Here is a 24,686-nt window from a genome sequence, read left to right as displayed (position 1 = left end):
GAGAGAAGAGATGGAGGAGAGGGGAGAGAGAGGAGATGGAGGGGAGAGAGAAGAGGTGGAGGAGAGGGGAGAGAGAAGAGATGGAGGAGAGGGGAGAGAGAAGAGATGGAGGAGGGGAGAGAGAAGAGATGGAGGGGAGAGAGAAGAGATGGAGGGGAGAGAGAAGAGATGGAGGAGAGGGGAGAGAGAGGAGATGGAGGGGAGAGAGAAGAGGTGGAGGAGAGGGGAGAGAGAAGAGATGGAGGAGAGGGGAGAGAGAAGATATGGAGGAGAGAGGAGAGAGAAGAGATGGAGGAGATAGGAGAGAGGAGAGAGGAGAGAGAAGAGATGGAGGAGAGAGGAGAGAGAAGAGAGAGAAGAGGAGAGAGAGAAGAGAGAGAAGAGAAGAGAAGAGAGAAGAGATGGAGGAGAGAGAAGAGAGAGAAGAGGGGAGAAGGAGGAGAGGGGAGAGAAGAGATGGAGGAGAGAGAAGAGAGAGAAGAGAGGGGAGAAGGGGGAGAGGGGAGAGAGAAGAGATGGAGGAGAGAGAGAAGAGATGGAGGAGAGGGGAGAGAGAAGAGATGGGAGAGAGAAGAGGTGGAGGAGAGGGGAGAGAGAAGAGATGGAGGAGAGGGGAGAGAGAAGAGATGGAGGGGAGAGAGAAGAGATGGAGGGGAGAGAGAAGAGATGGAGGAGAGGGGAGAGAGAGGAGATGGAGGGGAGAGAGAAGAGGTGGAGGAGAGGGGAGATAGAAGAGATGGAGGAGGGGAGAGAGAAGAGATGGAGGAGGGGAGAGAGAAGAGATGGAGGGGAGAGAGAAGAGATGGAGGGGAGAGAGAAGAGATGGAGGAGAGAGAGAAGAGATGGAGGAGAGGGGAGAGAGAGGAGATGGAGGGGAGAGAGAAGAGATGGAGGAGAGGGGAGAGAGAAGAGATGGAGGAGGGGAGAGAGAAGAGATGGAGGGGAGAGAGAAGAGATGGAGGGGAGAGAGAAGAGATGGAGGAGAGGGGAGAGAGAGGAGATGGAGGGGAGAGAGAAGAGGTGGAGGAGAGGGGAGAGAGAATAGATGGAGGAGGGGAGAGAGAAGAGATGGAGGGGAGAGAGAAGAGATGGAGGGGAGAGAGAAGAGGTGGAGGAGAGGGGAGAGAGAAGAGATGGAGCAGAGAGGAGAGAGAAGAGATGGAGGAGAGAGAAGAAATGGAGGAGAGAGAAGAGATGGAGGAGAGGGGAGAGAGAAGAGATGGAGGGGAGAGAGAAGAGGTGGAGGAGAGGGGAGAGAGAATAGATGGAGGAGGGGAGAGAGAAGAGATGGAGGGGAGAGAGAAGAGATGGAGGGGAGAGAGAAGAGGTGGAGGAGAGGGGAGAGAGAAGAGATGGAGCAGAGAGGAGAGAGAAGAGATGGAGGAGAGAGAAGAAATGGAGGAGAGAGAAGAGATGGAGGAGAGGGGAGAGAGAAGAGATGGAGGGGAGAGAGAAGAGATGGAGGGGAGAGAGAAGAGATGGAGGAGAGGGGAGAGAGAAGAGATGGAGGGGAGAGAGAAGAGATGGAGGAGAGGGGAGAGAGAAGAGATGGAGGAGAGGGGAGAGAGAAGAGATGGAGCAGAGAGGAGAGAGAAGAGATGGAGCAGAGATGGGAGAGAATAGATGGAGGAGAGAAGAAATGGAGGAGAGAGAAGAGAGAAGAGATGGAGGAGAGGGGAGAGAGAAGAGATGGAGGAGAGGGGAGAGAGAAGAGATGGAGGAGAGAGAAGAAATGGAGGAGAGAGAAGAGATGGAGGAGAGGGGAGAGAGAAGAGATGGAGGAGAGAGGAGAGAGAAGAGAGAGAAGAGATGGAGGAGAGGAGAGGGAGAAGAAATGGAGGAGAGGGGAAAGAGGAGAGATGGAGGAGAGAGAAGAGATGGAGGAGAGAGGAGAGATGGAGGAGAGGGGAGAGCGAGAGAGAGAGAGAGAGAGAGAGAAGAGATGGAGGAGAGAGAGAAAGAGAGAGAGGAGAGAGAGAAAGAGAGAGGAGAGAGAAGGAGAGAGAGAGAGAGAGAGAGAGAAGAGAGAGAAGGAGAGAGAGAGAGAGAGAGAGAGAAGTACCTCTGACACTATGGTCTACACCAGTTTCCTGGCCAGTATCACAGTGATGAAGATAGTCAGGTGGTAGTCCACTGTGATGAGGGCTGAGAAGCCCACACAGCTACTGCTCCTAGATGTGCTGTTGGGGGTACCGGAGTACTGAGTTGGGCTGTTGGGGTTACAGGAGGACTGGAGTTGGGCTGTTGGGGGTACTGGAGGACTGGAGTTGGGCTGTTGGGGGTACTGGAGGACTGGAGTTGGGCTGTTGGGGGTACTGGAGGACTGGAGTTGGGCTGTTGAGGGTACTGGAGGACTGGAGTTGGGCTGATGGGGGTGTAGTGGCTTCCTTTCCTCTTTACCATAGCCACTGCCCAAGCCTGAAGCAGGGTTGTTTGGTACGCATACAGTCCACACTCAAGGTTTACAAACATTCAATGACATCCAGGGATATGGTGCAACAAAATCGTTTATTCTTCTGATATCTAACAAATAAATGATTCTCCAATCAACTTAAAGCATAGAATACTTGAGATGGAAAATACATATTATGACCTGTCTGTATGGTCAAAAAACTATACCGCTCCCGCATCTAGCAAGGACTCCCTCCCCCGAATGTCCAACTTCCTGCCTTTATCCTAACACACTTACCACAATACAATGAATGGGCAAGAGGGGGGGCCAAAAACTGAGTTACACTAACAAATTAATATATCTCAATCAGGTAAATATAAATCATAAAAAGGTACGTACCTAATATTCCATCATATACATTCATATTTAATATATTTACACAAATATACATGGAGCTCCGTATGTTCAGTCTTTTATACAAATATGTCCAAATCAGCTCTAACAGGGGGTACTAGAGGACTGGAGTTGGGCTGTTGAGGGTACTGGAGGACTGGAGTTGGGCTGTTGAGGGTACAGGAGGACTGGAGTTGGGCTGTTGGGGGTACAGGAGGACTGGAGTTGGGCTGTTGGGGGTACAGGGGGACTGGAGTTGGGCTGTTGGGGGTAATTGAGGACTTGCAAAGAAAAAGCCCTATCTCAGACTGGCCAATAAGAAGAAAAAATTAAGAGGGGAAAAAGAACAGACACTGAACAGAGAAACTCTGCCTAGAAGTCCAGCATCCCGGAGTCGCCTCTCCACTGTTGACGTTGAGACTGGTGTTTTGAGGATGCTATTTAATGAAGCTGCCAGTTGAGGACTTGGGAGGTGTCTGTTTCTCAAACTAGACACTCTAATGTACTTGTCCTCTTGCTCAGTTGTGCACCGGGGCCTCCCACTCCTCTTTCTACCTGGTTAGAGACAGTTTGCTCTGTTCTGTGAAGGGAGTAGTACACAGCATTGTATGAGATCTTCAGTTTCTTGACAATTTCTCGCATAGAACAGCCTTCATTTCTCAAAACAAGAATAGACTGATGAGTTTGAGAAGAAAGGTCTTTGTTTCTGGCCATTTTGAGCCTGTAATCAAACCCACAAATGCTGATGCTCCAGATACTCAACTAGTCTTTAGAAGGCCAGTTTTATTGCTTTAAATCAGGACAACAGTTTTCAGCTATGCTAACAAAATTGCAAAAGGGTTTTCTAATGATCAATTAGCCATTTAAAATTATAAACTTGGATTAGCTAACACAACGTGCCATTGGAACACAGGAGTGATGGTTTCTGATAATGGGCCTCTGTACGCCTAGATATTCCATAAAAAAATCAACCATTTCCAGCTACAATAGTCATTTACAACATTAACAATGTCTACACTTTATTTCTGATCAATTTGATGTTATTTTAATGGACAAAAAAAATTGCTTGTCTTTCAAAAACAAGGACATTTCTAAGTGACCCCAAACTTCTGAACGGTAGTGTATATCAAGCATCCATGAAGAGTTTTAATGAAGTTGCATTACTGATGTTCACTGATTATGAATTACACTGTATCCAAACTAATGTCTTCAAAGCAATGAAGTCATTGAACAAATCACTATTAGAAGGTGTGATCCATTAAAAACAGATTTAAAGTCTACGTAGTAATCATTCTTGAAGTAAATTATTTAAGAGACCAATACATGTGTAAAACCTGTATATGAAACCACAAATTATTCTCTACATAAAAAATGACATTAAGATGAAAAAGTAAAAGGTCAAATAACAAATAAACACAAAGGGAAAGTCCACCACTAAATGATGATCCTTCATAATCTGGGATTAAGGCATATCAAGCCCTACTGTAGGACAGATGGAAAGAAAATTTAAAATAAACAATGTCAGACTAGCTCATTAGTTACCTGTATATTGTGTTAATAAGGTCAAAAAGGCTCAATCTGTTGGTTAACCTATTGATGGTCACATTTACTTTTCTTCCATGTGTTTGATTACTACATTTATTAATAATGATTTTCTTACTACATCATGAGTTGTATAGATGTACTTAGATTAGAATATTGTGTTCCTTTGACATACAACTCAACATGTTAGCTATTTCATTATGGAACATCAGATCTGTATATTGCTAACAGGTCATATAGTTTATGAATGTAATTGTAAATATGACTTTCTGTGATCCAGTTGTGTATTTCCAGATCTGCACATTATTTCAACAAGTCTGGGCGACTGGCTCCTTACAGTTTGAATCTGTGACATGTCATGAGAGTTATTTCTGGTTGTCAAGTCTTTGAATGTTCAGTTATATGGTAACATGTTGGTGAACAAGAGTAATTATATACAGTAGAACTCCACTTTATTTCATGTTGAAATGCTCTTTCAAGCTCTTCATTACATCATGAGTTGTTAATGCCTTCCAGTCCTCTGGGAGATCATGTTCCCTTTACATTTCTCATATTCTCCATCTGTCAGGAGTTGTTTTAAAATGGAGAACTTGAAAGCCCCTCGGGTGCTGTAATCCTCTGACCCTTCACCTGTCTTCACTTCATCAACCACATCAGGACCAATCATTTTGGTCACATAGTCCTGTACAGCTGGCTGTAGACAGAGCTTTGTGAAGTCCTCAGCTTTCTTAAAGGCACTGGTCTCGGTTATGAAACAAGTCTCTGAACTCAGTAAGGTACTTGCTCTTAGACTGTTCCAGACACTTCCTTGGGTCATTGACTTCAATAAAATCATCATGCATCTTCTGAAACTCTATGGCTGCTCTGCCACAGATGTGTAGCTTCAGAGAAACCTCACATTCCTCACTGATTTTAACATTCTTGTGTTGTTGTAATGTAACATCAATCTTGTTCAGCAGCTCTTTGATGTAAGTATCATGGTAATCTGTTTTGCTTTCCACCTTCTGGGTTATAAACAACTGACACTGTGTTATGATGTCATCACACAACTCTAGTAGTTTCTTCCTGTAATGGTTGGTGTCCCAGTGCTTAACTAAGCCCCCAAATATCTTCCCTAAACCCTCAGATTCCACAGAAAATTCTCTTTTACCACAATCCACCAGGTTGTTTCTAACCAACATACTATTGACATGCCCACCCCTTGTTGACAGATTACCATTTAACATAAGGAAGGCATCTTGAGCCACATCTCTTCTAGGGAGTCCTTTGAAGTATATCTCAGACAGAGTTTCCTTCCACATGTTTTCAAACTCTTCACTGAGGGCCGCATCTGATAGAACAGATTCTTTCTTTTTACAGTTCTGTAGCAGAGTCAGAACCTTCTTTTCCATTGTACTTGTCTGAGAACTCTTGATTTTGTTCAGTTCTGTCATCCCCTCTTTGATCTCAACAGCTCCTTGCAGTTTGTTCTTCACTGTGTTTTCTGTCTCTCGTCTCAGTGTTTTGGCACTGGACATAAAGTCCTCCTTGTATTTTTCCACCAGATTGACATGGCCATCTTGCTTTTCAAAGTATTTCACTAGATTGTCTTGAATTTCCTTTTCTCCCAATGACATCTTCATAGATGCTTCTATCATCAAGTCTTGTAGCACATCTCTTATGGACCTCTGGGGATGTTGATCTGTCATGATAATATTGGATATTTTAGTTTCAGCACCCACCATCCAGGAATACATATTTTTCTGGAAGGCCCATTCCCAACCACTGTATTCAGAGCATAATCTGGAGTATGCAACTGCAACCAAGCTGTTTCTGAAACTGAAGATGAATTTCTCAAACTTCACTGCCTCCCACAAGCTTTGTGTCCACTTCAAGAAATGTGTCATGTCATCATTACTCTGGCATTTGATTAAGTCTTGCATCAAGCTCTTTTTTAAATCATACACAGCCTCACTGTATCCAACATTGACTGGAGCCATAGGGGGAGTCCCATGCCAGAGTCCTGGGATGTAGCAGCTGCTTGTGTCTGGATCATACTCCATCACATCAGTGAACTTGGTGATATTCTCCTTCTTCTCCATTCTGGCTGCTGCCTGGGTCATTTCATTCAACTGTTCCAGCAACTTCTTTCTGTCCCTCATGTTGTTGTCATGAGCAGACATGTCTGACACATTCTGGTGCACAAAATGACATATCGGCTTCTTCCCCACTTCCTTCATCCTGATAAAAGCATGAACAACAATCTGTAGAATGTCTTTCATCTCTGTGGAGTTCTCCATGGCGATGTTGATGATAGTGACATCACTGAGTCCTATCACCAGCGTTGCCAGTTCATTGTCATGTTCATGACTATCATCTAGTTGAGCCAACTCTGGTGATTTCAACCCCTCCGTGTCAATGACCATGATGAAGTCACATTTCAGCTCCTCCTTGAGTTCTTTGTTGACTTTAATCAGCAGCATGAAGGCCCCTCTGGTGCACCTTCCACTGCTGACAGCAAACTGGACCCCAAACATGGTGTTGAGGAGAGTGGACTTCCCAGTGCTTTGGACCCCTAAAACTGTCACAACCCGGATCTTGCTGTTAGAGTCCACAAGAGTATGAAGCTGAGTCAGAACAGCTGATATCCATGTCAGAGGGATATTTGATGCATCTCCATCCACAAGCTCAATGGGGAAACCATCCAACAGCATCTGAGCACACAATCCAGGGAGATGCTCCATCCGTTTCCTTTGAGGGCTGTCTTCAGGAAGGGAGCAGGAAGCCTCATATAACTGGCCCAACTCACGCAGGAAGTGTTCAAGTCCCAAGGAACAGTCAGATAATTGCTTATCCAAATCTTTAATTTGGTATTTTTTCTCGGGAGAATTTTGGCAAAGATCTTTGTACCGGTCCCGCAAAGCAGACAGGTTCTGCCGTGACAGATTGTCCAGATTTATCCGCATCCATTTGAGGAAATAGGAACGGTCAGCTCCTGAACCTGACAATCCTAAAATGAAGCTTGCCATTGCATCTGACATGTCACATTTATTTTGCTTCTCTCTCAGCTCTTCCTCCTTTTTCTTCAGAGAGCTCTTGTAGTGTTCAATGTCTTTATCCCCTGCTTTTCTCAGTCTACATCTCTCTTTCTCCAACTGGGAAAGCTCTTTCCAGATTGTTCCTTGTAAGGGTAGTTGTTCATGTTTGAATTTCATTGTGTCTGTGATGTTCCTGGTGATGTCATCTGCTGTCTTCCTGGCACTTTGACACTCATCCCTGTCTTCATCAACCAGAATCCCAAACTGATGAGCCTCGTCAACCATGTTTTCAATTGTCAATCTGTTTTTACTTTTTTCAATGATGTCACCCACAGAGGACTGCAGGGTTTTGACTAATTGTACATCATTTTTCTTCTTCTTCACAATCACATTTGTTGGGTTGATACTGTAGTTTGTGATTATTTTCTTCAATGTGTCCACCCTGAATGTTTTATTCTGAGAGTTGACAACCAGAAATAACTCTGCTTTTGTGATTTTTCCTTCCAAAACCTTGAGATCGGCCTCGAAATCATCAGTGAAAATGTAAACTGCAGCTGATGTTTGACACAGAAAGGAGAACTGTGTTTCAAAGGACCTGATGTCTCCTCTGAGATTGGCCACCACCACAGGCTTGGTGAACATGTCTGTGTTTTTGTTCCCACAGGGAAAGTACCAGCTTATTTCAACCAGACCATCTGAGATTTGCAAAGGGACATCTCCACATTCCATATCATGATGAACAAAAGTGTCATGGTACTGTTGAGGGTTACTAAACAACTTGTTCAAAATATGAGACTTGGACAAGCTACTCTCTCCTATCCTAACAAAGGACACCATAGGAATATCAGAGACAACAAGTCTGTCCTCCACAAAAGCCTTTGTGGATGTTTGGGAAGAGGATCTAAACTTCTTCACTATGTCCCTCAAGGCCCACAGCATCAAAGTGATTTGTTCTGTGTCACAGTTGGGCAGCAGCAGAGGAACAGCAAACTGACACATGGACATTTTCTGGACCATCTCCTGCTGCAGGAAACCATCTGAACACAGAAACAGGGCTGTGATCAGGTCCAGTGGATTAATGACATCACTAGTATCAGAGTCAGTGTCCAGGTTGTCTACATCATCATAGGAAGCCTCCTGGTCAGTGATCAGACATTTGACACTCCTAGCATTCACATTTGCCATCATTAACTTCTTCAGGAAGGCCCCTGGAAGTGACTGCATAGTGGTAAGAGGTTCATCTGATGTAGTATCAGCATTTATCTCAAGGACAGTACTTAACGTCAGCTTGTTTTCATAATGATCTTCTAGTCCAGTCTTTGACAACAGCTCCATGAGACAGGATCCTGTAGATAGAAATGAAAAGATATCCATGATTACAAATCATCTTCAACATGTAGCAGAAAAGCAGACTAACAGGTGTTTTACACTGAACTTTGGATGAAGTTAAAGCAAGCAGAGGCAGACCATCTCTGTGACACAGTGACTCACAGAAATGGAAGCAAACATGTGAATTCAGATACAGTTTGAGCTGTGAATCCATTGACCTTGTTAACTCCTAAGGGGGCTGTTATGAGATCAGATATCGTATGGTAAGTTATGTTTGGTTAAATGTGGAAGCAGCCATTTTACTGCAATTCAATGGAGAACATGTCAGCTAACTGTTTTTATTGTGATAGAGATACTGATATAGCTCTCTACATTACAGCATGGAATAAAGGTATAATAACATGTCCTGTTTCTAGAACTATTTCAGTATCTCTATACATTACAACATGTCCTGTTTCTAGATCTATATCAGTATCTCTATACATTACAGCATGTCCTGTTTCTAGATCTATATCAGTATCTCTATACATTACAACATGTCCTGTTTCTAGATCTATATCAGTATCTCTCTACATTACAACATGTCCTGTTTCTAGATCTATATCAGTATCTCTCTACATTACAACATGTCCTGTTTCTAGATCTATATCAGTATCTCTATATATTACAGTATGGAATAAAGGTACAATAACATGTCCTGTTTCTAGATCTATATCAGTATCTCTATATATTACAGTATGGAATAAAGGTATAATAACATGTCCTGTTTCTAGATCTATATCAGTATCTCTATACATTACAGCATGTCCTGTTTCTAGATCTATATCAGTATCTCTCTACATTACAACATGTCCTGTTTCTAGATCTATATCAGTATCTCTACATTACAGCATGGAATAAAGGTATAATAACATGTCCTGTTTCTAGAACTATTTCAGTATCTCTATACATTACAGCATGTCCTGTTTCTAGATCTATATCAGTATCTCTATACATTACAGCATGTCCTGATTCTAGATCTATATCAGTATCTCTCTACATTACAACATGTCCTGTTTCTAGATCTATATCAGTATCTCTAAACATTACAGCATGTCCTGTTTCTAGATCTATATCAGTATCTCTATATATTACAGTATGGAATAAAGGTATAATAACATGTCCTGTTTCTAGAACTATTTCAGTATCTCTATACATTACAACATGTCCTGTTTCTAGATCTATATCAGTATCTCTATATATTACAACATGTCCTGTTTCTAGATCTATATCAGTATCTATATATATTACAGTATGGAATAAAGGTATAATAACATGTCCTGTTTCTAGATCTATATCAGTATCTATATACATTACAGCATGTCCTGTTTCTAGAACTATTTCAGTATCTCTACATTACAGCATGTCCTGTTTCTAGATCTATATCAGTATCTCTATACATTACAGCATGTCCTGTTTCTAGATCTATATCAGTATCTCTATACATTACACCATGTCCTGTTTCTAGATCTATATCAGTATCTCTATACATTACAACATGTCCTGTTTCTAGATCTATATCAGTATCTCTCTACATTACAACATGTCCTGTTTCTAGATCTATATCAGTATCTCTATATATTACAGTATGGAATAAAGGTATAATAACATGTCCTGTTTCTAGATCTATATCAGTATCTCTATACATTACAACATGTCCTGTTTCTAGATCTATATCAGTATCTCTATACATTACAGCATGTCCTGTTTCTAGATCTATATCAGTATCTCTATACATTACAGCATGTCCTGTTTCTAGATCTATATCAGTATCTCTATACATTACACCATGTCCTGTTTCTAGATCTATATCAGTATCTCTATACATTACAACATGTCCTGTTTCTAGATCTATATCAGTATCTCTCTACATTACAACATGTCCTGTTTCTAGATCTATATCAGTATCTCTATATATTACAGTATGGAATAAAGGTATAATAACATGTCCTGTTTCTAGATCTATATCAGTATCTCTATACATTACAACATGTCCTGTTTCTAGATCTATATCAGTATCTCTATACATTACAGCATGTCCTGTTTCTAGATCTATATCAGTATCTATATACATTACAGCATGTCCTGTTTCTAGATCTATATCAGTATCTATACATTACAGCATGTCCTGTTTCTAGAACTATTTCAGTATCTCTACATTACAACATGTCCTGTTTCTAGATCTATATCAGTATCTCTATACATTACAGCATGGAATAAAGGTACAATAACATGTCCTGTTTCTAGATCTATATCAGTATCTCTATACATTACAACATGTCCTGTTTCTAGAACTATTTCAGTATCTCTACATTACAACATGTCCTGTTTCTAGATCTATATCAGTATCTCTATACAATACAACATGTCCTGTTTCTAGAACCATATCAGTATCTCTATACAATACAACATGTCCTGTTTCTAGATCTATATCAGTATCTCTATACATTACAACATGTCCTGTTTCTAGATCTATATCAGTATCTCTATACATTACAGTATGGAATAAAGGTACAATAACATGTCCTGTTTCTAGAACTATATCAGTATCTATATACATTACAGCATGTCCTGTTTCTAGATCTATATCAGTATCTCTATACATTACAGCATGTCCTGTTTCTAGATCTATATCAGTATCTCTATACATTACAACATGTCCTGTTTCTAGATCTATATCAGTATCTCTATACATTACAGTATGTCCTGTTTCTAGATCTATATCAGTATCTCTATACATTACAACATGTCCTGTTTCTAGATCTATATCAGTATCTCTACACATTACAGTATGGAATAAAGGTACAATAACATGTCCTGTTTCTAGATCTATATCAGTATCTCTATACATTACAGTATGGAATAAAGGTACAATAACATGTCCTGTTTCTAGATCTATATCAGTATCTCTACATTACAACATGGAATAAAGGTACAATAACATGTCCTGTTTCTAGATCTATATCAGTATCTCTATACATTACAGTATGGAATAAAGGTACAATAACATGTCCTGTTTCTAGATCTATATCAGTATCTCTATACATTACAGTATGGAATAAAGGTACAATAACATGTCCTGTTTCTAGATCTATATCAGTATCTCTATACATTACAGTATGGAATAAAGGTACAATAACATGTCCTGTTTCTAGATCTATATCAGTATCTCTATACATTACAGTATGGAATAAAGGTACAATAACATGTCCTGTTTCTAGATCTATATCAGTATCTATATACATTACAACATGTCCTGTTTCTAGATCTATATCAGTATCTCTACATTACAACATGGAATATAGGTACAATAACATGTCCTGTTTCTGTAGCGTGAGACAGCTTGATGTACAGGTAGTGTACACGCCCTGGTCAGGAAGGCTAGTCTATTGCAAGGCCTTTCCCTCAATATATCTCCTTAATGCTGAGTGCCAAGCAGAGACTCATTTAGTCCCAGTTTTACACTGTTTGGTATGACTCGACCAAGGATCAAACTCCCAACCTACCAATCACAGTGCGGACACTCTTACTACAAGTCAAGTGGTTGGTCGAATGAGACACCAAAATATTCTTGACATTCCTCGCAAACACTGTTTTCCCTTCACTTTGGGCTGTTGTTGCGTCACATGCAATATTGTCAGAAAATGACTTCCTGGATCAGCTGATGATGATGGAAAGTGTCCCGATGTTCAGTTACATCTGGACACCAAATACTCATCCAAATATTATGTGTAATAATTGAGGAACCACGTTAATGACAGTAACAATTTTGGTTTTATGAATCAAGGATTAGATAGTACAGGTAGTACATAGCTACAGTTTAGTTGCAGTTCTGGGAGGTTTGTTAGTATACTGTATGTTGTGTGATGGTATGTCATGGCTGAGCTGCAGCATTCTGTCTGCTCTACTCTCTGTATGATGTCTTCTGTTATATTACCATGTATTCTTTTCTATTCCAAATGTCCATCAGCTTAGTGCAGCGTTTCTTCATCATGGTCCAACAGAAGGGATTCAGTTCATTGTCTAGTCTGCTCAGGATCCATCTCTCTGCTAATCTCATGGCCTACAGAAGGGATTCAGTTCATTGTCTAGTCTGCTCAGGATCCATCTCTCTGCTAATCTCATGGCCTACAGAAGGGATTCAGTTCATTGTCTAGTCTGCTCAAGATCCATCTCTCTGCTAATCTCATGGCCTACAGAAGGGATTCAGTTCATTGTCTAGTCTGCTCAGGATCCATCTCTCTGCTAATCTCATGGCCTACAGAAGGGATTCAGTTCATTGTCTAGTCTGCTCAGGATCCATCTCTCTGCTAATCTCATGGCCTACAGAAGGGATTCAGTTCATTGTCTAGTCTGCTCAGGATCCATCTCTCTGCTAATCTCATGGCCTACAGAAGGGATTCAGTTCATTGTCTAGTCTGCTCAGGATCCATCTCTCTGCTAATCTCATGGCCTACAGAAGGGATTCAGTTCATTGTCTAGTCTGCTCAGGATCCATCTCTCTGCTAATCTCATGGCCTACAGAAGGGATTCAGTTCATTGTCTAGTCTGCTCAGGATCCATCTCTCTGCTAATCTCATGGCCTACAGAAGGGATTCAGTTAATTGTCTAGTCTGCTCAGGATCCATCTCTCTGCTAATCTCATGGCCTACAGAAGGGATTCAGTTCATTGTCTAGTCTGCTCAGGATCCATCTCTCTGCTAATCTCATGGCCTACAGAAGGGATTCAGTTCATTGTCTAGTCTGCTCAGGATCCATCTCTCTGCTAATCTCATGGCCTACAGAAGGGATTCAGTTCATTGTCTAGTCTGCTCAGGATCCATCTCTCTGCTAATCTCATGGCCTACAGAAAAGAGGACAACATGCACGTTGAAGAGTATCTCTACTCTCTCAGTAGCTTTGTCCAAGTTAAGGCAACCTAGTTGTGTTTACATTCTGCTTTTCCAGAGGTGGTCCATATGATAACTTTTATGGGTTCTTCAGTCTGAAATACACAAAATGTTCCTTCCCTTTATGCATCTCTTAAGTTCTGTTTGCATTATGGACACTCACATGTTAACCGTACTCTCATACACCCCTAGATAAATAATTAGCATGGAACATCAGTCGTCATCACTAGAACCAACACTGCTTTGTCCTCTCATGTTATGCTACCTGCATACTAAGCATCTGTTCAACATTGATTCTAGCAGCCAATGAAAATATACTGGAACTCATCACGGTTCTGGTTCCTTCATCAACGCTGGCCGCTAGCTCTGGGTTATGGGCTCTGGGCCACTCAATTCTGCAGCAACGCTGATACTGCTTCTCTTTTAGTCCCGGTTTCACCCTCAAGATCAGGGCCCATGATCCTCTGCTCTACGATGTTACATTTGACTGATTCTGAGATTGTGGAGCTACATGACTTCCTGCAGTACAGCTTTATGATCATGATGTCAGCCCCGAGGTCCAGTAGCTATGTTACATAGGCAGAGTATCCTTCTATATCAAGATGACAGCTCATCCTGCCTCAGAAAATCCCCCCAGTGGTGCATCTATTGGTCACTAAATCCGGAGACCTAGGACCATGAAAGAATGGCTAGCTGAAGCTGAAAATATTTGCCATGGGTCCCCAGATCCTCAAAAAGTTCTACACCTGCACCATCGAGAGTATCCTGACCAGTTGCATCACCGCCTGGTACGGCAATCGCTCGACATCTGACTCTAAGGCGCTACAGAGGGTAATGCGTACAGCCCAGTATATCACTGGGGCCAAGAGTCCTGCCATCCAGGACCTATATACTAGGTGGTGTCAGAGGAAGGCCCAAATATTTGTTAAGGACTCCAGTCACCCAGGCCATAGACTGTTCTTGCTTATACCGCACGGCAAGCGGAACCGGAGCGCCAAGTCTAGATCCTTAAGGCTCCTTAACAGCTTCTACCCCCAAGCCATATGACTGCTGAACAATTAATCAAAAGGCCACCAGGACTAGTCGTTCTGGGACCTATAGAAATGTGGAAATGGTGCCCTTCACTACAGCAGTACCATCTAAGGCAATACATTACAGTGGTAACATTAATATACAAACAATACAAACCTTGCTGATACACATACTTAACAGGCAGCAATTATAATGACTGTAACAGTTATAAAAAATGCAGTAATGATAGCCACACTAAAACAATGTAGCATGCACGGGGTACACACAAATAATGCTAGCATTAACTGGAAGCTAGCAAACCAAAACTGCAAAATTATACAATTTACAATTACTACGGTAGGCTGCTTCCTACAGTTCTACAATAGCTGCCGGGGACTGACTCTCTTGTTGTCCATTTGGGGTAAAATGACAGGAGAGCAGCTCAGAACTGCTGAAACTGGATTTTAAAGAACTGATTCTAAATCTGAAAGACTCCAAAAAGCGGCCGGTTATTTCAGGCCCTGTGTATTTGCTCAGCAGCAACAGCAGAGGATTCAGCAGGCTACTGGCATTACACATCTGGCTAAAAGACTACTGTAGACCTGTTGGCATAACTTTTATAGGTAACTTCGACACCTTTTGGAAACAGAAGATGCTCTACAGGAATGACAGAGTTCATCAGAATAATCTTAGTGCCTGGGCCCTGTCCTCGTAATTCAAGAGCGTGTTGAGACAATGACGTATCAGTGACCCAAGCCCTGCTCAGATAACCCCTACCATTGTGTCGCTGAGCTGTCATAATGCTGCTGTAAATGTACATTTTCCCAGGGATGTTGTCAATCATAATGTAAGTAACTTAATTTTATCCGACAACTACTGTCAGCAGTAATCATGTGCCTATGAACCTGACTTATACTGTTAGCACAGACAGTTTACCCTAGTAGAAAGTCCACTGTGAGTAGTTCACCCTGCACTATCAGCTCAAATAAATACCACGGTCATGTCTCAAGTGGGTTGAGTCACTGATGGTTGAGGGGGTTGAGTCACTGACGTGATCTTCCTATCCGGTTTGTCGTCCCCTCTGGCTCGTGCAGTGGAGGGGATCTTCGTGGGCTATACTCTGCCTTGTCTCAGGGTAGTAGGTTGGTGGTCTGTTGATATCCCTCTTAGTTGTGTTGGGGATGTGCTTTGGTAAAGTAGATGGGGCCCTGTTTGGGGGTATTGTCGGACGGGGACACAGTGTCTCACGACCCACCCTGTCTCAGCCTCCAGTATCTATGCTGCAGTAGTCTATGTGCCGGGGGGCCAGGGTCAGTTTGTTATATCTGGTGTTATTATCCGGTGTCCTGTGAGAATTTAAGTATGCTCCCTCTAATTCTCTCTCTCTCCCATCCTCCCTCCCCTCCCAGAGGACCTGAGCGCCATGACCATGCCTCGGGACTACCTTGCCTGATGACTCCTTGCTGTCCTCAGTCCACCTGGTCGTGCTGCTGCACCAGTTTCAACTCAGGCTATGGAACCTGTTCACTGAACGTGCCACCTAGTCCCAGACCTGCTGTTTTCAACTCTCTCTCTCTGCCTCAGCTGTTATTTCAACATCTAAATGCCAAGTGACATTTATTCCTGATGTACTTACCTGTTGCACCAACTACAACCACTGTGATTATTATTTGACCCTGCTGGTCATCCTTGAACGTTTGAACATCGCGGAGAAAGATCTGGCCTTAGTGGCCATGTACTCTTATAATCTCCACCCGGCACAGCCAGAAGAGGACTGGCCACCCCTCAGAGCCTGGTTCCTTTCTAGGGAGTTTTTCCTAGCCACCATGCGTCTACATCTGCATTGTTCGCTGTTTGGGGTTTTAGGCTGGGTTTCTGTAAAGCACTTTGTGATATCGGCTGATGTAAAAAGGGCTTTATAAATACATTTGATTGATGTCTTCTCCCAGTAAAGCAATAAAAAACTATCAAGCAACCCAGAAAGGTGCTAAAAATAGCCACATTAACATATGTAGCCTAAGAAACAAGGTTAATTATATAGATAACTTGTTAGAAACCGAAAGCATTCATATACTGGCAGTGGTACTTAAAAGTACTACTTAAGTAGTTGTTGAGGGTATATGTACAGTACTTTACTACTTATATTTTTGACTACTTTTACTCCACTACATTCCTAGAGAAAATATACTTTTTACTTCATACATTTTCCCTGACACCTAAAAGTACTCGTTGCATTTGAAATGCTTAGACAGGACAGCAATATGTTCCAATTCACGCACCTATCAATGTAACGCATTGGCATCCCTACTGCCTCTAATCTGGCGGACTCACTAAACACAAATTCTATGTTTGTAAATGATGTCTGAGCGTTGGAGGGTGCCCCTGATACATTTTTTAAAATGAAAATCGTGACGCCTGGTTTGCTTCATTTAAGGAATTTGATGTATAGTATTTACTTGCACTTTGTACTTTTACTCAAGAATGACAATTGAGTACTTGTTCCACCACAAGTACATTTAAAACCAGATACTTTAACTCAAGTAGTATTTTACAGGGTGACGTTCACTTTTACTTGAGTCATTTTCTATTAAGGTATCTTTACTTTTGCTCACGTATGAAATCTGAGTCCTCTGAAACTCTTAGATAATTCCTTTGATGATACAGTGGTAGCAATATATGGTTATAACATCTACATGGTGTTGCTATTTACACTGATTGTACAAAACATTAAGAACACCTTCCTAATATTGAGTTGCACCCCCTTTTGCCCTCAGAACAGCCTCAATTTATTGGGTGACAGACTCTATAAGGTGTAGAAAGAGTTCCAGAGTGATGCTGGCCCAGGCTGACTCCAATGCTTCCCACAGTTGTGTCAAGTTGGCTGGTAGTGGATCTCTACTCTGAATAGTTCATTCTATCTCATTGGATTGAGATCTGGTGACTGGGCAGGCCACTGTAGTAAGCTGAATTCACTGTCATGTTCGTGGAAAGATTCCTGGACAATCCTAGCCTTGTGACATGGGGCATAATCCTGCTGAACAAATCTATTCACAGATGGATACACTGCTGCCATGTAGGGATGAACCTGATCGACAATGATGTCCAGATATCCTGTGGCATTCAAACGTTCTTCCACTTTTATCAAGGGGCCCAATGTGTGTCATGAAAACACAGCCCTCACCATCACACCACCACCAGCCTGTAATGGTAACATGTGGCACGATGGATGCATGTATTCATGTGGGTTTCTCCGTACCCTAGTTCTCTCATCAACGTGAAACAGCAGGGTCTGGGATTCATCAGACCAGGCAATGTTTTATAAACTCTCCATTGTCCAGTGCTTTGGTTCCTTAGTCCAGTGCAACCGTAGTTTCTTGTTTTTTGCTGAAAGAAGTGGAACTCTATGTTCGTCGGCTGCCATACACCAATCGTGTCAATGTACGACAAGTTGTGCATTCTTTTATGGGTCTTTGGGCACCAATGTTGTACTGGACTGTCAGTTGACTAACTGTAGCCCTGTCACGACTCCCGCCGAAGTTGGCTCCCTGCCTGTTCGGGCGGTGCTCGGCGGTCGTCGTCACCGTCCTACTAGAAGTTGGCTCCCCTGCCTGTTCGGGCGGTGCTCGGCGGTCGTCGTCACCGTCCTACTAGAAGTTGGCTCTCCTGCCTGTTCGGGCGGTGCTCGGCGGTCGTCGTCACCGTCCTACTAGAAGTTGGTTCTCCTGCCTGTTCGGGCGGTGCTCGGCGGTCGTCGTCACCGTCCTACTAGAAGTTGGCTCCCCTGCCTGTTCGGGCGGTGCTCGGCGGTCGTCGTCACCGTCCTACTAGAAGTTGGCTCCCCTGCCTGTTCGGGCGGTGCTCGGCGGTCGTCGTCACCGTCCTACTAGAAGGTGTCTCCCCTGCCTGTTCGGGCGGTGCTCGGCGGTCGTCGTCACCGTCCTACTAGAAGTTGGCTCCCCTGCCTGTTCGGGCGGTGCTCGGCGGTCGTCGTCACCGTCCTACTAGAAGGTGTCTCCCCTGCCTGTTCGGGCGGTGCTCGGCGGTCGTCGTCACCGTCCTACTAGCCGCCACCGATCCCTTTTCCCTTTTCTGTTAGTTTAGTCTAATTAGTTGCACCTGTTCCTTTCTGTGTTTTCTTGATTTGCTCGCCTATTTAAGCTTGTGAAGCCCGCTCTTGTTTGTGCAGGATTACTTTGTGTTCACGTTATGAGTTGGAGGTGTTGTTGTGCTCCGGACGGTGTTACCCTGTGTTTTGGGTTGGTCAGTGTTTTCCGCCCTGTGTTTGGGTTGGTCAGTGTTTTCCGCCCTGTGTTTGGGTTGGTCAGTGTTTTCCGCCCTGTGTTTGGGTTGGTCAGTGTTTTCCGCCCTGTGTTTGGATTGGTCAGTGTTTTCCGCCCTGTGTTTGGGTTGGTCAGTGTTTTCCGCCCTGTGTTTGGGCATGACCATTTTGTGCCTGAATAATTTGCCATTTTTCCTTGAACCCTCTGTTCTCTCCGCCTGATTCCTACCTTCCACTCCTAGTCATCTGTGACAAGCCCGTCTGTTGCACTGCACAATGTGTCAGCCTCCTTTGTCCTCTTTCAACATTTACCCTTTTTTGACCACTGGCCTGCCGTCGGCTGGATGTCCTTTAGGTGGTGGACCATTCTTGATGCACAAGGAAAACTTTTGAGATTGAAAAACCCAACAGCTTTGCAGTTCTTGACACTCAAACCGGTACGCCTGGCACCTACTACCATACCCTGTTCAAAGGCACTTCAATCTGTTGTCTTTCCCATTCACCCTCAATGGCACACATACACAATCCATGTCTCAGTCGTTTCAAGGCTTAAAAATCCTTCTTTAACCGGTCTCCCCTTCATCTACACTGATTGAAGTGATTTAACAAGATTCACCTTGTCAAACAGCAGGTGTTCCTAATGGCTATAAACTCAGTGTAAAGTGCCTTCGGAAAGTATTCAGACCCCTTGACTTTTTCCACATTTTGATAAACCCAAAACAATGCAAGAAAGTATTCGGGACAAGTCTCGGAATGTCCTTGAGTGGCCCAGCCAGAGTCCAGACTTGAACCTGATCAAAACATCCCTGGAGAGACCTGAAAACAGCTGTGCAGCGATGCTCCCCATCCAACCTGACAGAGCTTGAGAGGATCTGCAGAGAAGAATTGGAGAAACTCCCCAAATACAGGTGTGCCAAGCTTGTAGCGTCATAAGCAAGAAGACTCGAGGCTGTAATCGCTGCCAAAGGTGCTTCAACAAAGTACTGAGTAAAGGATCCGAATACTTATGTAAATGTAATATTTAAGGTTAACATTTTTATAAAGTTGCAAACATTTCTAAAAATGTGTTTCTGCCTTGTCATTATAGGGAATTTCCTGTAGATTGATGAGGGAAACAAACTATTTAATCCATTTTAGAATAAGGCTGTAAAGTGCAGGGGTTTCCTGCATAATCTTTTTACTGTTGCCTCGGTTTTAACTTCAACCCATTAGTATGTACATAATCCTTTATGACCATATGTACCTCTGTGATTAATTATGATTGATTGTGCACTGAAGTGAATTGAATTGCTTCCACACCCACCATGCGTCATGTGTGTCATGGTCATGATTTAATGTGTATATTTTGGGAACTGAGCACTCAGTTTGAAATGACAAAGCTCAGTTTTGGATGGAAACATTGTCAATAAAGCGGAGAATTGGGAGCTTTAACAGTGTTCAAACTTGTTCTTAACTGTAAGTAAAACAGAAAACAAGTAACCTCAGCTACACTGTGCAAGACTGTAATAGCTGAAAAGAGACTTTCCAAAGGGAACTAGCATAGTTACTGTATGTAGCCTACTGTAAGTAGCACAACACAAAAACTATGGTAAACCCAGCTATACACTGTGAGGATAAACATTACTGTAATTAGATCTGTCAGTTTCTATTTAAAGGATAGTTACTGTCTGTACTGTAAAGTGTAACAACTATAGTAAACACAGGTACAATCAAATCAAATGTTATTTGTCACATGCTCTGAATACAACAGTGTCGTCGGTAGACCTTACCATGAAATAATTAACTTCTTGAATCTACTTGAGACGCACATGTCCCAAGTAGGCACCTGGAAATGCAAATGCGCTACGCTAAATGCTAAATGTACTCGTTAAAACTCAAACCTTGATCAAAATTCACAAGCAGGGTATTAAATTAAAGCTACACTCGTTGTGAACCTAGCCAGCAAGTCAGATTTTTAAAATGCTTTTCGGCGAAAGCATCAGAAGCTATTATCTGATAGCATGCACCCCCCAAAATGCCAGCTCGACACGTAAACAACAGATTTTGCGATAGACGGCGCTACCCAAAACGCAGAAATAAAATATAAAACATTCATTACCTTAGACGAGCTTCTTTCTTGGCACTCCTATATGCCCCATAAACATCACTATTGGGTCTTTTTTTCGTTTAAATCGGTCCATATATACCCAAAATAGCTTTGTATTGAAGTAGTGTCATTCAGAAAAATTCATCGTTTTTAAACGCTGCGTAATTTTTTAAAATTAAAAAAGTCGACGATAAACTTTCACAAAACACTTCGAAATCCTTTTGTAATCCAACTTTAGGTATTAGTAAACGTTTATAATCTATCAAAACGATTACAGGGCGATGTCTCTTCAATAGGTCCTCACTTCAAAAACAATGCAATCTGATCTCTCCTTGAACTGCATCCGGGTGAAGACTGGAAAACTTGGGGTCAGACAGATGGATTTTCCAACAATTAATTCGATTGAAAATTAGTACAATGGCGCCATCGTGCGGAATTTGTATGAAGTGCAGGCAAATTTCCATTAAATTCTGTTCTCCTTTAACAACTGGTGGAAGTGACTTATGGAAATTATTTTTTGCTTTCAGAGAGCAGTTTTTCTTGCGTTTTTCAATGAAACACACGCTCTGTTATAGTCACAGCCGTGATTTAACCAGTTTTATAAACTTCAGAGTGTTTTCTATCCACACATACTAATCATATGCATATACTATATTCCTGGCATGAGTAGCAGGACGCTGAAAAGTTGCGCGATTTTTAACAGAATTTTCAAAAAAGGTGGGGGTAGATTTATTAAGTTACAATTCCTTAACCAACAATGCAGTTAAGAAAGAGAAGAGTTACGAAAAGATTTACAAAATAAAATTAATTATAAAAAAGTAACACAATAAAATAACAATAATGAGGCTAAATACAGGGGGTAAAAAAAGGGGGGGTGGTCAATGTAAATAGTGTGTGTGTGGGTGGTTAATGTAAATAGTGTGTGTGTGTGGGGGGTCAATGTAAATAGTCCAGGTAGCCATTTGATTAACTGTTTAGCAGTCTTATGGCTTGTTGGTAAGGCTGTTTGGACCTAGACTTGGCACTCCGGTACCGGATTCTTTGACCATTTTTAGGGCATTCCCAGGTATAGAGGTCATGGATGGCAAGAAGCTTGGCCCCAGTGATGTACTGGGCTAAAAGCACTACCCTTTGTAGTGCCTTGCGGTCAGATGCCGAGCAGTTTTCATACCAGGCGGTGATGCAACCAGTCAGGATGCTCTCGATGGTGCAGCTGTAGACATTTGAGGATCTGAGGAACCATGTCAAATCTTTTCAGTATCCTGAGGGGGAATAGGCATTGTCGTTCCCTGTTCATGACTGTCTTGATGTGTTTGGACAACAATAGTGTGTTAACGATGTGGACACCAAGTAACTTGAAGCTCTCGACCGGCTCCACTACAGCCCACTTGATGTGAATGAGGGTGTGCTCAACACTCCTTTCCTGTAATCCATGATCAGCACCTTTGTCTTGAAGGACAGGTTGTTGTCCTGGCACCACACTGCCGGGTCTCTTACCTCCTCCCTATAGGCTGTCTCGTCATTGTCGGGGATCAGGCCGACCACCGTTGTGTCGTCGGCAAACTTAATGATGGTGTTGGAGTGGTTCTTGGCCACGCATTCTTGTGTGAACAGGGAGCAAAGGATGGGACTGAGCATGCACCCCTGAGGGGCCCCCGTCTTGAGGATCAGCGTAGCAGATGTGTTGTTGCCTACCCTTACCACCTGGGGAAGGCCCTTCAGGAGGTCCAGGATCCAGTTGCAGAGGTTGGTGTTTAGTCCCAGGATCCTTAGCTTAGTGATAAGCTTTCAGGGCGCTATGGTGTTGAATGCTGAGCTGTAGTCAATGAACAGCATTCTCACATACGTGTTCATTTTGTCATCTGTGGATCTGTTGGGGCGGTATGCAAATTGGAGTGGGTCTAGGGTTTCTGGGATGATGGTGTTAATGTGAGCCATGACCAGCCTTTCAAAGCACTTCATGGCTACAGACGTGAACGCTGCGGGTCGGTAGTTATTCAGGCAGGTTACCTTGGTGTTCTTGGGCACAAGGACTGTAATAGAGCTGAGATGTGAGATTCCATTGGATGTAGTGGAAAATGAAGCCGACAGTGTAATATTACTGTCTATAGTAAACACTGCGCAATACTGTATGATAGTATATAATAAGACCTACAGTATCAGCCTTAGTCACGTACACTATCCGTGAAGGGACGTTCTACCTCACACACGTTTAGTGCTTATTTCTTGCTATATACGTGGGGGTTCAGGTTGGCAGGACTTAAGGGAAAGTGTGTGAGGTCGACCGATTAATCAAAATGGTAATTTTGGACGCCAAATTTTTTTCTTAGTTTCTTTTTTTACACATTTATTTAACCAGGCAAGTCAGTTAAGAACACTTTCTCATTTTCAATGACGGCCTAGGAACAGTGGGTTAACTGCCTTGTTCAGGGGCAGAACGACAGATTTTTACCTTGTCAGCTTGGGGATTCATTCTACCAACCTAACGGTTAACTAGTCCAACGCTCTAACCACCTGCCTCGCGAGGAGCCCACCTGTTACGCGAATGCAGTAAGAAGCCAAGGTAAGTTGCTAGCTAGCATTAAACTTATCTTATAGAAAACAATCAATCATAATCACTAGTTATAACTACACAGGGTTGATGATATTACTAGTTTATCTATCGTGTCCTGCGTTGCAGTGCGCATTCGCGAAAAAAATCTGTCGTTGCTCCAACGTGTACCTAACCATAAACATCAATGCCTTTCTTAAAATCAATACACAGAAGTATATATTTTTAAACCTGCATATTTTGCTAAAAGAAATCCAGGTTAGCAGGCAATATTAACTTGAAAATAAAAGAGAGCCGCACACTCTAAGCTGTCGAAACGTTGGTATTACATTTTTGCATCCGAGCTCCTAGAGTGTGCGGCTCTTTTAATTTCAAGTTTCTATTCCGCTAGCCAGCACCTCGTCTTAATAGGTGTGTGTTTCTTTTTCTTCTAGCAGGCAATATTAACCAGGTGAAATTATGTCACTTCTCTTGCGTTCATTGCACACAGAGTCAGGGTATATGCAACAGTTTGGGCAGCCTGGCTCATTGCGAACTAATTTGCCAGAATTGTATGTAATTATGACATAATATTGAAGGTTGTGCAATGTAATAGGAATATTTAGACTGATGGATGCCACACATTAGATAAAATACTGAACCGTTCCGTATTTCACTGAAAGAATAAATGTTTTGTTTTGGAGATGATAGTTTCCAGATTCAACCATATTAATGACCTAAGGCTCGTATTTCTGTGTGTTATTATGTTATAATTAAGTCTATGATTTGATAGAGCAGTCTGACTGAGCGATGGTAGGCACCAGCAGGCTCGTAAGCATTCATTTAAACAGCACTTTCGTGCGTTTTGCAGCTCTGCTGTTTATGAATTCAAGCCTATCAACTCCCGAGATTAGGCTGGTGTAACCGATGTGAAATGGCTAGCTAGTTATCAGGGTGCGCGCTAATAGCGTTTCCAAAGTCACTCGCTCTGAGTCTTGGAGTAGTTGTTCCCCTTGCTCTGCATGGGTAACGCTGCTTCGAGGGTGGCTGTTGTCGATGTGTTCCTGGTTCGAGCCCAGGTAGTGGTGAGGAGATGGATGGAAGCTATACTGTTACACTGGCAATACTAAAGTGCCTATAAGAACATCCAATAGTCAAAGGTTAAGGAAATACTAATCA

General features: G+C 42.5%; 1 protein-coding gene across 1 annotated transcript in view; it reads right to left on the bottom strand.

Annotated features, from left to right (window-relative positions):
* Positions 1 to 3,803: 3,803 nt before the first annotated feature.
* Positions 3,804 to 24,686, bottom strand: part of LOC110518385 (interferon-induced very large GTPase 1) — a 30,952-nt gene continuing 10,069 nt past the window's right edge. Inside the window, exon 8 of the mRNA XM_036934039.1 lies at positions 3,804 to 8,690. Coding sequence (XP_036789934.1) covers positions 5,056 to 8,690 — 3,635 coding nt within the window. The 3' untranslated portion in view covers positions 3,804 to 5,055. The remainder of the gene's footprint in view (positions 8,691 to 24,686) is intronic.

This window comes from Oncorhynchus mykiss, chromosome 10 (genome assembly GCF_013265735.2).
Source record: "Oncorhynchus mykiss isolate Arlee chromosome 10, USDA_OmykA_1.1, whole genome shotgun sequence".
NCBI lineage: Eukaryota > Metazoa > Chordata > Actinopteri > Salmoniformes > Salmonidae > Oncorhynchus > Oncorhynchus mykiss.
Note: the sequence above shows the minus strand (reverse complement) of the source record. Positions and strands in the feature narration are given on the sequence as shown.